We start from the raw sequence: 18,502 nt of genomic DNA on the forward strand, positions 1-18,502 counted from the left end.
CTTACCAATTTTACTTCGAATTCTGCCTCTGGTAACTGATGTGACACAGATAAAGACAGCATAGTCTTCCTTTTAAACAGATCTGTATACTTTTTTCTTCTTAGAATATTATCTTATATACTGAAAGCCATGAGCTCCTTGTTGCTCACATTTTTTTCTCAGTAATCTACTGGATTTAATGAGCTGCTTTTTAAAATTAATATTTTGTTTTTAATTTAACATTTTTATGAGAAAGTCTCAGTAGTAAATCATAGTAAAATGTTTATAGTCACACTAAACTTTCCTGCTTACAAATAGAGCCTCCACATAATAGATATCTAATATTTCCATAAAGTATTTAAAACTGGGTGTTAACTCTGTTATTCTTCTTTTTATTTATCCTGATAAGTTACAATCAGTTTCAAACACTGAACACATTCAAATATGGTTTATAATATTATTTTAAAAGAATTTTTAATAATTCTGGTGAGAAAGTATCCTTTAAACAAGATCGTTGGGCTTAAATGCTGATTATCAGCAATTACATGAATGTATCATTCATTAGTTATTTGGTAACTTTTCTTACTTAACATTAAAATTTTAACATATTAAAATATTTTAATGTTACTAAACTAACACACTGATATACTGAAACTAGGAAATGCTTTCATTTCAGCCGTTCTAGTTGCAGAAAGGCTAAAAATGCACAAGCACTAGTTTGCCATTTCTGTAAGGGAAACAGATTCTTATTTATTACGAGCTACACACTTATGACATGACTGCCCTACCTCAGCAGCTCTGCTTTCATTTTTTAGGCAATAAAATTCATAAGGGATAAGTGAGAAATAATTGAGGAGCATTTTTATTTTTACTAGAGTGTTTGTTATTGCTTTGCTGTGTAATATACACTAAAATGTCTATTCATGATGCAAAGAAAAAAGATTAGAGCTGAATTGCAGTGTCGTGTGCATCCAAGCATTGAATTTGATCCTCAGTGTAGTAATTGAATGAGAGCAGTATTGTGTATCAAATTTATCCTCACTCTTTAGTTTGTTAGCAAATGGCTTTTATTACGAAGGTTTTAGGGTAGGGGAGGACTTAAAAAAACGGAATCCCTTTTCTTCTTTCTGGCAGATGTGGGTATCTGGAGGGGTGTTTTTTGTACATTGCAGGGGAGGGAGGGAGAGAGAGAGAGAGGTAATAACATTTAGAGACAGAAAACAGAAGGCAGAGGATTTGCAGGAGGGTTTTGGACCACTGCCTTCATAGCAGGAGGAACAGGGGTGTCTCAGCTGCCTGCCCTCACCCAGCAAGTACCTGGAGGAGTCAGAAAGGGGATTTGCAGGGGCTACTGCCCCAGTATTCTTTCTAGACCATAGTTTTTGGACACATGGTGTATTAGTTGCCTATTGCTGCTGTAACAAATTACCACAAACATGGTGCCTTAAAACAGCACATGCTTATTATCTTAGTGTTCTGGAGGTCAGAATTCCAAAATGGTCCTCACTGGGCTGTAATCACAGTGTTGGTGAGGCTTTATTCCTTCTAGAATCTCTAAGAGGAAAGTTTCTATTCTTGCCTTTTTCCAGTTTTTAGAGGTTGTCTGCAATTCCCTCGTTTATGGCCCCCTTCCATCTTCAAAGCCATCAATGGCCAGTCAAGTCCTTCTCACACCACATCACCCTGACACTGATTCCCCCGCCCCTCTCTTTCACTTACAAGGACCTTTGTGGTTGCATTGGGTCCACCTGAATAATCCGGGATAATCTCCCCATCTGAAGGTCAGCTGATTAGCAATTCCATCTGCAACCTTAATTCACCTCTGCCATGCGATGTAACATGTTCAGTTTCTGAGGATTAGGATGGAGACCTCTTGCGGGGGAGGGGGCGGGTATTATCTCACTTACCACACATAGCCTAATTTATTGATCCCTGTGTAGGTGTACTCCAGTCTTCTTTCTCTTCACCCCTCTTTATCCTCCTCCTCCTCATCAAAATGCTGTACTGCCAAGTGTGGCCAGGTTGGGGCAACACAGAGACTTAATGGACTGGGCTAGCGGCTTTTAACTTGTACTCTCCTTACATTCTATCTCAATGCAGCAAATAATTTCGAGTGCCTGCTGTTTATTCTTTCAACAGACACCTTTTGAACACCTGTGTGCTGAGCTCTATTACATGCGAGCTACAGAGCAGTGAACAATATGGGCGTGGTACCTGCTCTCTTGGAGCCTACACTTTGGTGGAGACTGACAAACACTAAAACACCAAATAAACAAGAAAAATATCAGCTAGTAATAAATGCTAGTGAGAGAATTAAAACAGAGCAATGTGAATGACTGGGTGACTGCTTGAACTGGAGGAGGGTTTCCTGAGATCTGAATGAGAAAGAGCAGCTTACCTTGGGAAAAGGGAGGAAAGAACATTCCAGGTAGAAAGTGTAAAAAGGACAAAGCCGTAAGATAGCGATGAGTTTTCTGTTGGAGAAACAAAATGTACCTGGAGTTTAATGGCAAAGGGAAATTGGTATGAAATGTGGTCTAAGAGGGAGTTCAGGACCAGAACACATTTCTCTAAGCCATGGTAAGGAACTTGGATTCTATGTATGTTGGAAAGTGTTAGAGTTTCCAAGTAATTTTTATAATCTATAAATATAACTTGGCTTTTGTGTGATGAATGACTCAGAGGAAAGCAAGAGTAGAAGAGGAACACTAATTTGTAAGCTGTTGTAATAGCCCATCCAACAGATAGTGATGATTAAACCAAGCTAATAGTGGAGCTGGAAATAGTATTCACATATTCGGGATTTTTTAAAAAAAGTTTATTGTATTTATTTATTTTTGGCTGCATTGCTGGGAGTGGGCTTTCTCTAGTTGCGGCGAGTGGGGGCTACTCTTTGTTGCGGTGCGCGGGCTTCTCATTGCGGTGGCTTCTCTTGTTGCGGAGCACAGGCTCTAGGTGCGCGGGCTTCAGTAGTTGTGGTATGCAGGCTCAGTAGCTGTGGCTCGCGGGCTCTAGAGCACAGGCTCAGTAGTTGTGGCGCACGGGCTTAGCTGCTCCGTGGCATGTGGGATCTTCCCAGACCAGGGATCGAACCCGTGTCCCCTGCATTGGCAGGCGGATTCTCAACCACTGCGCCACCAGGGAAGCCCCCGGGATATATTTAAAAGGAGACTGAATTGACAGGCCAAGAATGGAATGGATATAGGGAGTGAGAACAAGATGGAAATAAGGATAATTTCCAGATTTGGGGGTTGAGTGGAGGTGCCATGTTATGGGATGAGGAATATAGAGGATGAACAGTTTACGGTGGGGACCTGGAGTTCTCTTATGACCATGTTAAGTTTGAGATGCCCATTAGACATCCAAGGCAAGTTGTCAAGTTAGGCAATAGGATATATGAGCTTGGGGACCTACAGAGAGGCTGGTATATTGAATAGATTAGAGAGTCGTTGACATCTTAATGGTATTCAAGCCATGATCAGGCCGAGATTATCTAAGAAGCGTGTGTAAATAGAGAAGTAGACTCACGATGTAGCTCTGGGGGTACTGCGACACTTAGAAGTTGAACAGAGGAGGATAGGTTGACCAAGAAGACTGAAGAGAAGCATCTGTTGATTCTGCTGAAACCAGAGTGAAATGGAGAAATAGACAGATAAACAGATAGGTAGACAGAAAGAGAGAGAGAGATCGCCTGTATTAAAAGCTGCTAAGAGATCAAGTAAGATGAGAACATAAAGGTGACCATTATGGTCACTGATTTTGACAAGAGCATTCTTTATGAGTTGCTGCTACAGAGGTTGGACTAGGAGTGGGGCTAAGTATGTGGGTAAGGGATGGAGGCAGTGATTTTAGACAGCTTAGCATGAGGTGCTCAGCTGGGGCAGGGCATTTTGAGATGAGAAATCATTGCATTATCACTTTTTTCCAAAAAACCTACTTTTTCCTACCTATAGAAGAAAAGTTTATTTTTATATGATACACAGGCATTCTATTATTACATTTACAATGTACAATTAAATTTAGAGGAAGCAAAATTGCTAAGACTCAAACAAGAAATAATTTCATGAGCAGTCGAAAATTATGTTAAAGCTTATTATAAGGGGATTAGAAGAAATCTTGAATGTGTGCCACACGATTATTGGCACACCAAAATTTCACAGACGGGCGGTATATGGCAAAAAGGGGCACTTACCTGTTGACATTGGGATCGAGTAAGACTAAATTTCTGTTTTTACGAAGATCCTGAGGGATGCTGAAACTAATCCTGTGTCCCGTTAGAGGCTAAACCCCCTACCCTAGGTGGCATCTACCCTTAGTGAGTGGTGGTTAGGACATCTGAGCTATTTATAGCAATAACTATACAACCATTGCGCATAACGATTGCTGTTATGATCTAAATTTACTGTGCAAGTTTAAATGAGCAGTCATAATAAAGGCAAAGTGTAAGGTTTTGAAGTGCTTGCATAATATTGCCCTTGATGAAAAACTGAATATTTTTGTACAAACTTAAATTTCTTGCGGAATCCGTCCTTGCAAGAAGGTGCTTTAATGTTTCATCTTTAGCTTCTTCCATGGAGTGTGTCTTTAGTTGCTTTTTTGTGTGTGATTTTCTTTTTTTAAGTTAATTTTTAGTGGAGTATAGTTGATTTACAATGTTGTGTTAGTTTCAGGTGTACAGCAAAGTGAATCAGTTATACATATACATATACCCACTCTTTTTTAGATTCTTTTCCCATATAGGTCATTCCAGAGTATTGAAGAGCTCCCTGTGCTATACAGCAGGTTCTTATTAGTTACCTATTTTATATTTAGTAGTGTGTATATGTCAATCCCAATCTCCCAATTTATCCGCCCCCTCCCCGTTTTAGTTGCTTTTTACTGTGGCACTGACAGAAGGGGAACATATTGTATCGTTCAAATTCTTTACCATTGTATTTTGGCCTTGCTGGCAATTCTTTGGTGTTAATTTTAATTTTCTGGTTTTCAGGCCTGCTTTTGAACTTTCACCTTGAGCATTCACATAACTTTGAACACTCATCATGAATGTTCATCATATTTTTGAACATTCACATTGGCTCACTGATCTTGGCCCTGGATGAAGTACAGTAGTACCCCCTTACCTGTGGTTTTGCTTTCTGCAGTCAACCGTGGTTTGAAAATAGTAAATGGAAAATTCCAGAAACAACAGTTTATAAGTTCTATTTTATTTTACTTCTTCAATTTATACATTTTTAGTTTTGTTTTGTTTTTTTACATCTTTATTGGAGTATAATTGCTACACAATGGTGTGTTAGAGAGTGCAAGAGGGTTCCCTTTTCTCCACACTCTCTCCAGAATTTATTGTTTATAGACTTTTTGATGATGGCCATTCTGACCGGTGTGAGGTGATACCTCACTGTAGTTTTGATTTGCATTTCTCTAACGATGAGTGATGTTGAGCATCCTTTCATGTGTTTGTTGGCAATTTGTATATCTTCTTTGGAGAAATGTCTATTTAGGTCTTCTGCCCATTTTTGGGTTGGGTTGTTTGTTTTTTTCATATTGAGCTGCATGAGTTGCTTGTATTGCTTTGGCTATTCGGGGTCTTTTGTGTTTCCATACAAATTGTGAAATTTTTTGTTCTAGTTCTGTGAAAAATGCCATTTGTAGTTTGATAGGGATTGCACTGAATCTGTAGATTGCTTTGGGTAGTACAGTCATTTTCACAATGTTGATTCTTCCAATCCAAGAACATGGTATATCTGTCCATCTGTTTGTATCATCTTTAATTTCTTTCATCAGTGTTTTATAGTTTCTGCATACAGGTCTTTTGTCTCCTTAGGTAGGTTTATTCCTAGGTATTTTATTCTTTTTGTTGCAGTGGTAAATGGGAGTGTTTCCTTAATTTCTTGTTCAGATTTTTCATCATTAGTGTATAGGAATGCAAGAGATTTCTGTGCATTAATTTTGTATCCTGCTACTTTACCAGATTCATTGATTAGCTCCAGTAGTTTTCTGGTAACATCTTTAGGATTCTCTATGTACAGTATCATGTCATCTGCAAACAGTGACAGTTTTACTTCTTCTTTTCCGATTTGGATTCCTTTTATTTCTTTTTCTTCTCTGATTGCAGTAGCTAAAACTTCCAAAACTGTGTTGAATAATAGTGGTGAGAGTGGGCACCCTTCTCTTGTTCCTGATGTTAGAGGAAGTGGTTTCAGTTTTTCACCATTGAGAACGATGTTGGCTGTGGGTTTGTCATACATAGCCTTTATTATGTTGACATAAATTTTAAACTTCAGTCTGTTCTGAGAGGCGCCATGAAATCTTGTGCTCTCCCATCTCTTCCTGCCTGGGAGGTGAATCATCCCTTTGTCTGGTGTAGCCCGCTCTTTAGACACTTTAGTCACCCTCTTGGTTACTAGATCGACTGTAGAGGTATCGCAGTGCTTGTGTTCGAAGTAACCCTTATTTTACTTAATAATGACCCCAAAGTGCAAGAGTATTGATGCTGGCAATTCGGATATTCTCGTACTGTGCCTAATTTAGAAATTAAACTTTATCGTAGTATGTTTGTATAGGAAAAAAGATATTAGTTTCAGTGGAAAAAATAAGTCAATAGTCAATCTAAGAAAGAAATGGAGAATTTTATTCGAGCCAATCTGTGGATTATAACCTGGAAGACAGTCTCTGAGAGCTCTGAGAACTGTTCGAAGAGTTAAAGGGGGGAGGCCAGTACATATGTGATTTTGACAAAGGGGTACATGCAATCAAGCGCTCATCTTTTGTTTTTTTAATTTTTGAATTTTATTTTATTTACTTTTTATACAGTAGGTTCTTATTAGTCATCAATTTTATACACATCAGCGTATACATGTCAATCCCAATCGCCCAGTTCAAGTGCTCATCTTGACAGAAGGTTATTGCTAGTTGCGACATCTTAGTTAATGGTTTTAGTGCTTTTCTAAGTATGGGAAGATGCAAGAATCCAGGTTCATTGTCCATTAATTACAGCATGGTACCACCAATTTATTATGTGTTCAGGTAACATTTAATGATGTGGGAAATGCTCATGATATGATTTCAAAGTTAAAAAATCTCTTGAAATTATATATACATTAGGATCTCAGTTTTATGAGTGTGAGAGAGAGAGAGAGAGAAACTCTGGATCATGAGATTAGGATGTTTATTTTCTTCATCTTCCAAGTTTTCTAAAATGCATGCATGTGTATTAAATAATCTATAATCAGAAAATGCTATTTAAAAATATTTCCCCTAGAAATTCATATTCCCCTATTTTAAATTTTATATAACATTTTTAATAAAAATTCAAGTCCTTTTTCGTATCACAAAGTAACTTTCTTGCTTTTCTTTTTTCCATCACTGTTTATTTCTGTGAATTCCTTTCCAACCTTACTTTCTTGCTCTGTGCTGCTGAAGGAGTTGGCTTACACATCTCCATTCAGTGGTGAACAAATCCTACGCCATGCCTCAACCAAACACTTCTATCTTTGTATTTTCTCTTTTTGTCACTATACTCAATGTTGAGTTTTGTTGATTGGTCTCCTTGCTGTTTATATCATTATGGTTGCCATTTTCCATCTCAGTGCCCTTTCCATTTTGTTTGTTATTATTGATCTCATTCTTCTTTTCTTGTGAAATGTTTATCCTAAAACACATCTGCAAGCCATTCAGAGCTCTGCTTGGATACAGTTAAACATTTCATTGAATGTGAGCATTAACAATATATTTCTTTGGTATCTGTAGGTTTCTCTTTGTGGTTCCCTTGAAAGCAGGTGCCATACTTGGATGAAAAAATGTTGTCCAAAAAAGTCATGGACATAGGTCATAGTCTACTGAGACCAGCATCTATCTCTAAAGGTTGACTCCAGGGACATTTTGTGGATGAGTATGATTGTTGTCTCCTAAGGTATTTCAGAAGGTAGAAATGAATGTCAAACACACCTTAACTTTCCTTTTTAAACCATTTTGGAGATAACATTTGATAAAATGTGCAACCCTATTTGAAATTAGTTTATTCTGCCTCTATACATTCTCAGAATTGTGGACTCCACATGTGAATAAAGTGGAATTTATTTTTCTATCATTTAATTAATGTTTTCTACCATCAATGTAATGTTTATTATTTCCTTGAGTTCTGTGTTCCAGAATTTGATGGAGAGACAAATATCAGCTTGCCCTATCCTTGTTGACTCCAATTTTATAGACTTGGATTTCTCCCTTTCACTTCTTTTAGGACAGAATAATTGTAAGCTATTTTCCTTGCCCTTTCAAGTGTCCGTCCCTGTACTTTTCTTAGCTCAAGGATTGCTTTGTTGAGCTTGTGACCATAACTTTGCATTTACTCCAGGCCAAATACATGAGAACATCATCACATATTCTGTTTTGTTTTCTATATTCTTTTTTCTGATATTGCTGAACTGCAGTTTCATTTGGATCCATGCTCTGAGTTATAAGGTGCTATGGAGTTAGGACAGAATCATTAGACCTGCTAGGTGAGCTGTGTCCTTGGGGAGATGGGTTTCAGAGATAACCCAAAATAGCTGCCTATGCAGAAATCATCATTTTGGTGATGGTTGTGTAGTGATTCCTGTATATATATATATATATTTTTTTCAATTAATATATACACAGGATGATTTAACTGAGAAAACTCTAGTGAATGAAAAATTACCTTGGATTGCTTATGCACACATGAGCTGGTGGAAGGAAAGGATCATCAGGTGACAAGGTTGTTGGCTGAGAGGAAAAACCAGTCTGGGATTAAATTATTGCTGCAGGTAATCCTCAAAATGACAGATGAATGGATAAAGAAGATGTGGTATAGATACACAATGGAATGTTAGCCATAAAAAAGAATAATGCTAGTTGCAGCAACATGGATGGACCTAGAGATTATCATATTAAGTGAAGTAAGTTAGAGAAAGACAAATATCATATGATATCATTTATATGTGGAATCTAAAATATGACACAAGTGAACTTATTTATGAAGCAGAAAGACTCACAGACATAGAAAACAAACTTATGGTACCAAAGGGGGGGTAGTGGCAGGAGGGGGCGGGGAGATAAATTAGGAGTTTGGGATTAACATATACACACTACTATATATAAAATAGTTAAACAATAAGGACCTACTGTATAGCACAGGGAACTATATTCAATATCTTGTAATAACCTATAATAGAAAAGAATATGAAAAATAGTATATATGTATAACTGAATCACTTTGCTGTACACTTGAAACTAACACAACATTGTAAATTATACTTCAATAAAAAATGGAATTAATCCATGTAAATTAATCTAACATGTCTAATCAGCTTTGGGGATAGCTCTGTTGTTCCTGGTTTTTAAAAAGGATAGTAGAGAAGTAATTAAAGAGTAATTAAAAAGGAAAATTGTTTCTCTGGGAGAAACAAAAAGGGCTTGAGTTTGGTTATATTTCCTCTCTCTCTTCCTTCCTTCCTTTTTCACTTGGCTGTACCTTCTGAGCTTCCACTAGGGCTCTGCCATAGCCCTTATGCCTCTTACCTCAGGGCACCTTATTAGTGGTGTGTATGTATTTCTGTCTACTCATTGGTCTGTAAGCAACTGGAAAAAATCTACATCTCATTTATATCCTAGGTGGTCACATCGGCTCATATTGTGCCTTACATATAATTGATCCTCAGCGAAGGTAAAGATATATTTTATGCTTAATTAAGAGTGACTTCATAACTTTAACAACATGAAGTATTATCATGTGAAATGTGTTAACTATTTGTGCTCTGGGAAACAAGCTTCCATTTGAGAAATAGATGGGGTTTTAAGACAAAAGATAAAAACATTTTCTAGACTGTAAGGGTAATCAAATACTGGAATAGATGATCAGAGAAGGAGGTGAAATCTCCATCCCCACGGATTTTAAATGATTGGACAGAGAAAACATCCATGCGAATGACTGAAGCATTAGACCTGCCTTGAGGCAAATAGATGGACAGAATGACAAATGGTCCTGTGATTCTTTGATTACTTGGCCTGGAGAAGAGAAGACAGAGGGAAGACATTAAAACTACTTCAAATATGGAAAACAGCTCTTAATGCTTCCCGTGGGAGAACAAGTCGAAGGAGCTTAACCTAAAGTCTTAGAAATTTGGGTTACATTTTATAGTTAAGGGTTTTAAGACATAGGTTGTGAAAATACTGTGGACACCTTCAAAGTAAAAGATTGATTTGTGTGAGATGTGGAGTCAGCTCTATGATCCTGTTAGAGTAAAAAATATTTTTTTATGTTACTCTGAATGGAGAGAATTATTCCAATACATTATTTCAGCGTATAGCATTCTTTTGGGAAAGGCAAACTTCTAAAAGGGGTATTTTCAAGCACCAAGCATCATCACTGTTTCAGGGCTAGGAGGAGAGAGCAGAGATAATAGGTAGGAAATCCTTCCCATCTAAGTACTTGTACAAGGCTGTTATTTTTTATTTTTATTTTTTCCCAACACTGGCTTATTTTTTTTCAATCCAATTCGCTTTTATTTATTTATTTATTTATTTAATTTATTTATTTAATTTTTAACATCTTTATTAGAGTATAATTGCTTTACAATGGTGTGTCAGTTTCTGCTTTATAACAAAGTGAATCAGTTATACATATACATATGTCCCCATATCTCTTCCCTCTTGCATCTCCCTCCCTCCCACCCTCCCTATCCCACCCCTCTAGGTGGTCACAAAGCACCGAGCTGATCTCCCTGTGCTATGCGGCTGCTTCCCACTAGCTATCTATTTTACGTTTGGTAGTGTATATATGTCCATGCCACTCTCTCACTTTGTCCCAGCTTACCCTTCCCCCTCCCCGTATCCTCAAGTCCATTCTCTAGTAGGTCTGCATCTTTATTCCTGTCTTGCCCCTAGGTTCTTCTGACCATTTTCTTTTTTTTTTTTTTTTTTAGATTCCATATATATGTGTTAGCATACGGTATTTGTTTTTCTCTTTCTGACTTACTTTACTCTGTATGACAGACTCTAGGTCCATCCACCTCACTACAAATAACTGTTTCGTTCCTTTTTATGGCTGAGTAATATTCCATTGTATATATGTGCCACATCTTCTTTATCCATTCATCTGTCGATGGACACTTAGGTTGCTTCCATGTCCTGGCTATTGTAAATAGAGCTGCAATGAACATTGTGGTACATGACTCTTTTTGAATTATGGTTTTCTCAGCATATATGCCCAGTAGTGGGATTGCTGGGTTGTATGGTAGTTCTGTTTTTAGTTTTTTAAGGAACCTCCATACTGTTCTCCATAGTGGTTGTATCAGTTTACATTCCCACCAACAGTGCAAGAGGGTTCCCTTTTCTCCACACCCTCTCCAGCATTTATTGTTTGTAGATTTTTTGATGATGGCCATTCTGACTGGCGTGAGATGATATCTCATTGTAGTCTTGATTTGCATTTCTCTAATGATTAATGATGTTGAGCATTCTTTCATGTGTTTGTTGGCAATCTGTATATCTTCTTTGGAGAAATGTCTATTTAGATCTTCTGCCCATTTTTGGGTTGGGTTGTTTGTTTTCTTGATATTGAGCTGCGTGAGTTGCTTGTATGTTTTGGAGATTAATCCTTTGTCAGTTGCTTCATTTGCAAATATTTTCTCCCGTTCTGAGGGTTGTCTTTTCGTCTTGTGTATGGTTTCCTTTGCTGTGCAAAAAAGCTTTTAAGTTTCATTAGGTCCCATTTGTTTATTTTTTTTTTTTTATTTCCATTTCTGTAGGAGGCGGGTCAAAAAGGATTTTGCTGTGATATATGTCATAGAGTGTTTTGCCTATGTTTTCCTCTAAGAGTTTGATGGTGTCTGGCCTTACATTTAGGTCTTTAATCCATTTTGAGTTTATTTTTGTGTATGGTGTTAGGGAGTGTTCTAACTTCATTCTTTTACATGTAGCTGTCCAGTGTTCCCAAGGACTGTGTTATTAAATCAGTAGCCAGGGGGTGAGGAGACGCTGGGACATAGCCCTGCTCTTCTGGGTCAGCCTTGCTTTGGTCACTGAACCTTTTCCCAATGAAAATATAGAAGAATTGGGGGCTACAAAAATCTTGTCAATACAAGGGGAACCAGAATACCTACGAAAAATAATCTTCATTAGGTATTTGACTGTAACTTCAACATTCAGCCACACGATGTCACAATTGGATTTTGATTCTCACTGTGTATTTGTCTCAAATAATAGATGAAGGCGTTTTCAAAGCTGGAGAGGAAAGATCAGAAACGCGGGGGGCTGCAGAAGTCCAAGAAGATGAAGATACTCAAGTTGAGATTCCAGTTGACCAGGTAGTCTCCATGCCTTAAAAATATGTGTAAACCAAATACTATTTTTCTTTCAAGTTTTGTGTTACCTGCCCTGTGCTGTTCTTATGCAGATGCGAGTTAAACACTCTCAGGTGCTAGCTATGTGGCTGAACGACCTTAAAAATAAAACAAAACATCTTCAGTTCTTCCTCGTATTCCCACAAAGAGGAGCCATTTGGACAGAGTCTTTATTGTTAACAGAAAATGGTATATCTTTAATAAGCAGCATTGAAGAATGAGGTGGGTTGGAGTTAGGTATGAGATACAGAGGGTGAAAGTTTGATACAAAAAAGAGTATTGGCTTGGGCATTTTTAATCTAGAAAAAAAGTCCTCCATTTAGAGAAGCAGTTTAAAAGTGCCGTTATTTTCTCTCCTTTAGGGTCCTTGAAATGGCGATGGTTGGAATTTGTTTTTCGTAAAGGAATTGCTTATATAAATGCAGCTCAAATATTTGCTAAGTGTGTATTGATTTTCTTTTTAGGCCAATGGGACACTGTACTTTTAGGAGTGTGTGTGTGTACACACATGTGCTTATAGAAGGAACTAAGTAGTGTTCATTCTGGCTAAATGGTACAAGAAATAAAAGTTGTTTAGGCTTTTTAATAGAATTCAATCAAGTTTCTTACAGTTCTAAGCGGAGGATTGGAATTTAGGTGAGGAGGGGGAATTCATAATCCCAGGCTCAAGGGAATACAAAGTCACCAGGAATTGCCACTTGTTTCCTGACTATTATGTGACATTTCCTTTTCAAAGAGCAAATCTCACAATCCAGCAAATTCCATAGATGATGTTCTCAGTTGTATTTGTCTTAACATTGCAGCAGTGAGATTGCTGCCTGATTATTCCACAGGCAGTTTCTGTAAGCATCACCTTCCTGATGAAAAGCTTAATGTGTTAAAAATCACACAGATTTCAAAAATCCAATTTATTATCCAGGATTAGCTGCAACTAACAATTTTTCATAAGCTCCAGTTATAGGTATTTTTTTTTTCCCTGAGGGAAATTGGAATTTTAAGTTTTCGGTGAAGCTATAATTAAATATTATATTTTAAGACAAAGAAGAGAAATCATCACATATGTACAACACCTAATAGCAGCAGAAACCAAGACTAATTTATATTCCAAAGTCAAAAATGCCAAATATCAAGAGAAAGTCATAGCATTATTACCAAAAAGAGATCTCTTTGTTAATCACTTAGTTTTGAAATCTGTGATAGGTATTATTTCTTTACTTGTGAGTTTGATGATCACCAGGAAGGGGAGGGCACGAGAGGAATTGATCTCTGATAATACTTGAACAGCCATGAAAAGTGTCTGCAGAGCTTGATTTCTTATTTGACACAGGAGTGCTAGCTTATTAAAATACAAGTATGCAGGAGAGACAGATTAAACAGATTGGTAAAAGCTGGGCAGTATCAACAAATTGAGGTCAGTTTGAAGAAAAGAAAACCAGGTGACAAAAGGTCAGAATTGCTTTCTTCTTTGACCCTGTTAGTAATAGAGTTAGGATTGTTTAGCTCATGGGGTTGGCACGAGATGCTTATGAAGTCAGGTCTTAGAGTCATTCTCTCTGTGGCCTGGTGGTCTTTTGCTCCATATCCTAAGCAGCTATGTTATACATATTGTGAAAAACCAAGTGAGAGTGTGGAGAAATTAGTGTAAAGCTCCATTATAGTAAGAACAACTCTGAGGACCTGTAATAGTAGCAGTAGCTACTCTTTACTCAGTACCTACTGAGTGCCAGGCACTGTACTAGGCACTTTCATCTCATATAATTGTTATGACACCCCTGTAAGATAGGTCTTATCACCTTCACTTTATGTATGGAAATAAAGTAAGCCCCCATAGGTGGAATTACATGTCCAGGTTTGTACTGTTAAGTAGAGGAATTGGGATTTGCGTGCAGGTCTGTCTAACTTCAAAGCACAGGAGTGATCTGGGGAAGAGTGTTAAATGCCCTCCTCCCCCACAAAAGCCAGTTATTAACCCAAGGAGGGGAAAAATTCCTGCATAAGAAAAGAACTGTCTATTATATACTACTTGGCTCAGCTGTAAATGATACATACATTTCCTTTCGGGCCATACCTACTTAACATCTTTGAACTTGTTTCCCATCATCTAAATGGTTCATGTTGTAACTTAAGTCAAAGTACCACGAAGAAGGGTGTGTGTGCGTGTACTATCATGTGCAAATTGGCCAAGTACTTTATCTACGCCTGAAAAGCAGATCAAGTTTCAGAAGTAAATATTAAGGCCTCTGTTGAGAGGCAGTTCTCCATGGATCTCTTGTGTTTTTGCATGTTTTGTGAGTAGAGGCACAGATTGCCTTTGTTCTGGACTGTTTTTTCAAGGATGTTTGTGTAGTGAATAGCCTCAGAAGACAGAGATAGTGACTTCCTCTGGAGCAGTCATTCTCAGCTGGAGGTGATTTGCCTCCGAGGGGATATTTGGCAATTTCTGGAGACATTTTTGATGGTTATAAGTGAGGGAGTGCTACTGACATCTAGTGGGTAGTGGCCAGGGAATCTGCTAAATGTCTTGTAATGCACACGGCTGTCTTCACAGCAAAAAATTATCCAGTGCAAAATGTCAATAGTGCTGAGACTGAGAAATCCTGGTGTGGAGCAAAGGCTAGGTTTGTTGATGGTCCAGTATAATAAAGATAATGTCTCCCTGTGGTGCAAAGGTCAGGCACGTTTACTATCCATTATAAAAGATGTGCCATTGAATTGTATACTTAAAACTAGTTAAAATGGTAACATTTTTTGCTATGTTTGTTTTATCACAATGAAGATATTTGGAGAAAAAAGATTTGGGTTCTCTAAGCATGGGGTCCTTCCCCTGTAATGTAAGCCAGCATGTGTATCACCCCCTTCACCTTGCCCTGTGGGAATGGGGCCTCAGGGAGTGGGTGCAAATGCTGATCCTCTGGCCACTGCTATTGCTGTGAGCAGTAAAGTCCTTTGTCTCTGACCCAGTAGTCTCTTGTCTTCTGCCAGCATCCATGAAAAGATGGCAGGCTAATGTGTTAGCTTGTTAAGTATGGAAAAATTTCAGATCTTCCATAGTCTTTCATAGCCTCTACTGATCCCATCTGGCATTGTGTTTACGTGTTTAAGTGTGTGTAATGGGGCACTGTGGACTAATTTCAGCTAAAAACATGTTTGAGCTCTGTCCCAAGGTCTAGACTCTTAATTTTTTAGAGACAAATTAATGATCCTGGATCTAATACTACTTCCAAACCCATGAGAAACTGAAGAATGTCACATTCCTTTATAGATTTGGGGAGGCCAGAACAAATACCTTTTCTCAGGGGAGAGTTTAGGTCTCATAAGAATAAAGTACTCTTTTAAAAATTAATTTTTTTGCATGCACATTCTAAATCAATCTGGTTTCCCATAAGCAGTGAAGCAAGTGCCTGATTAACCAATATCTGTGGCTATACCTGGCACCGATCACTTATGTGTCATTATGCTCCGTTTATAAACTGATGCTTTTCAAGCTAAGGAGGCAAGAAATGAGACTGTTCCATTATAGTTAAGTAAACTGCCTCTAGTAAGTAAAGATCAGGCAGGAGAAGCCACCATCTCAAAGACACAGGCAAATACATACCTATAAAAGAGGCAAAGACGCAATTATATTTTGGATTTTGTTTCATTTGAGAGAAGAGAGCAGAAGATGTGGATTGTAACTTCAGCGTGGTTTTGGATTGTTTTATAGCTTTTTGCATCCATTTGTAGTTGATTTTGAGTAGTAATAAAATGAGAATTGCAAGATGTTTTTATGCTAAGTAGTTTCATTAAATAGCATTTAAACCAGCATCGTGAACACAGGAGCAGTGAGAGCTTTTTTTTTTTTTTAAATTGGAGGTTGTTATATATATTATTTTCTTATTTGTTGATTGATTTAAAACTTAATAAATCCTTAATAACAAAATTACACATGTACTCTTTTTAAAAGTCAACCAATCCAACAAAATTATGACAAAAATAGCAACCACTTGCCCCAGCTTTCCCCACCTGGATTCTTCCTGCTCTATAGACCGAACCGATTTGAGCTATTAGCTGTTTCTCATGGAATAGAGAAATGTTCTTGTGTAATATTTTTTCCTCCTCCCTATTTTAGTACTTGCCTATGTTTTTTTCATTTGCTTAGTTTTCTAAGTTTTCATTTGATTAGTTTTCTATTCTCTGTAGTCATTACCAAGCCATCTCCAAACTCTGCCAGAACTGTTGATCTCCTCTTGATGTACTCAGATGTACACAGTGATAATAAATCTCAATTTCATCTTTTTCTCAAGCCTTTCGATCATCTGCCTCAGGCTGGTTAGTTGTTCTTTGGATCTACTTTTCAGAGTCATCCTGGTATTTTTCTTCACCATTATTTTGGGAATTTCTTCTGCTTCTCCCGTGGATGGATTCCCTATTTCCTGGGTTCTACATCTTCCTCTTTCTTGGTTATACCTTCGTTGTTTTTGTGGAGCTCACCTCTAGCAGCTGCCTCGGAAAAGCTTCATGGGAGGAGCTTTTATTTTTTGAGACTCTGCGTGTCTGAAAATGTCTTTTTTTTTTTTTTTTTTCTCTACCAAACTTGACTGTAAGCATGACTAGATATAAAATTCTAGGTTAGATATAATTTCTCTCAGAATTCTGAATGTGTTGCTCAGTTGGCCTTCCCATCCAGATTTGCAGTTGGGAAGTTTGATGTCATTCTGTTTCCTGATCCTTTGTAAATAATCCTTTTTCTCTCTCTGGAAGCTTTTAGGCTTTTTCCTTTGTTCCTGGTGTTCTGAAAATTTCCAGTTATGTGCCTTGGTGCAGGTCTTTTTACTTATTCGACTGGGTACTCAATGGGCTTTTTGTGTTTTTTTAAAAGATTTATTTATTATTTATTTAATTTATTTTTGGCTGCGTCAGGTCTTAGTTGCAGCACATGGGATCTTCGTTGAGGCATGTGGGATCTTTTGTTGCAGCGCGTGGGCTTCTCTCTAGTTGTGGTGTGCGGGTTTTCTCTTCTCTAGTTGTGATGCACAGGCTCCAGGGCACATGGGCTCTGTAGTTTGTGGCACGCGGCCTCTCTAGTTGAGGCGTGAGCTCAGTAGTTGTGGCTTGTGGGCTTAGTTGCCCTGCAGCATGTGGGATCTTAGTTCCCTGACGAGGAATCGAACACACGTCCCCTGCATTGTAAGGCAGATTCTTTACCACTGGACTACCAGGGAAGTCCCTCAATGGGCTTTTTTATTCTGAAAATGTTTGTTTTTCAGTTCTGGAAAAAATTGTTGAATTATGTCTTAGATAATTTTCTTCTCTCTATTTCTCTACTTTCCTTCTGGAACTCCAAGTATTCAGATATAGGACCTCCTAGACTGATCCTCTACTTATCTCTCCTACTTTCCACCTCTATGGATTTTTTTCTACTTTCTCAACTTTAAAAAAAAAATCAACAAGCTTCAGCGTTTATTTTCCATCTATTGATTTTTTTCTAGCCATCGTGGTTTTAATTATTAAGAGCTCTTTCATATTCTCTGAATGTTCCTTTTTATAGCATCCTATTCTTATTTTATGTATGTGGTCTCTTCCCTTCTCTCTCCAAGGATTAACCTATTATTTTAAACTTTCTTTTCCAGAACTATGTTTGTTTCTTCTGTTTCTTTTTTCTTTCTATCTTTCTATCTCCGTGATCTGTGTCTCCATGTTAGAGGCTCTCCTTGGTTGTCTGGTTAGATTTTTTTTTTAATTGCAATATATTTGACATGTAACATTGTATAAACTTAAGGTGTATGTCTGGTTAGATTTTAGAGGGAAGCATTAAGGAAACTCTGTGTGCCCAGGCAGAGCTCATCAGGCTGGGGATGTTTCACTGTAGAGTGACTGGTTTTGCCATTTCATTGGCGTACCTCCAATTTTCAGTATCTGTGTTGTTCCTTTGGGTTGGTCTATTTCTTTTGAGTGGAGTCTTTCAACCTCTTGCCTTAATGGTGTAAGCCTGGCTGTGAGCACTTTGGGATCTGACTGTGGCAAGGTGGCTTGGGGACCTTAAGTAAAAGACTTTAAGTAGAGAGATGTATCCTTCTGGGTTTCAGTACGGTGCCCTTGTTCTCACTGTGCTTGAGTCCAGCTTCCTTATAGTTCAATATCTTTAAAGAATAAACCTCATTTATTTCTCCAAGGTCAGCAAGGGCATC

At 37.8% G+C, this 18,502-nt stretch overlaps 1 protein-coding gene across 1 annotated transcript in view; it reads left to right on the top strand.

The window, feature by feature from the left end:
* DCDC2 (doublecortin domain containing 2) overlaps window positions 1-18,502 on the top strand; it is a 157,203-nt gene that overhangs the window by 125,676 nt on the left and 13,025 nt on the right. The window contains exon 8 of the mRNA XM_068557832.1: window positions 12,199-12,299. Coding sequence (XP_068413933.1) covers window positions 12,199-12,299 — 101 coding nt within the window. The remainder of the gene's footprint in view (window positions 1-12,198; window positions 12,300-18,502) is intronic.

Source organism: Eschrichtius robustus, chromosome 12 (assembly GCF_028021215.1).
Source record: "Eschrichtius robustus isolate mEscRob2 chromosome 12, mEscRob2.pri, whole genome shotgun sequence".
Classification (NCBI taxonomy): domain Eukaryota; kingdom Metazoa; phylum Chordata; class Mammalia; order Artiodactyla; family Eschrichtiidae; genus Eschrichtius; species Eschrichtius robustus.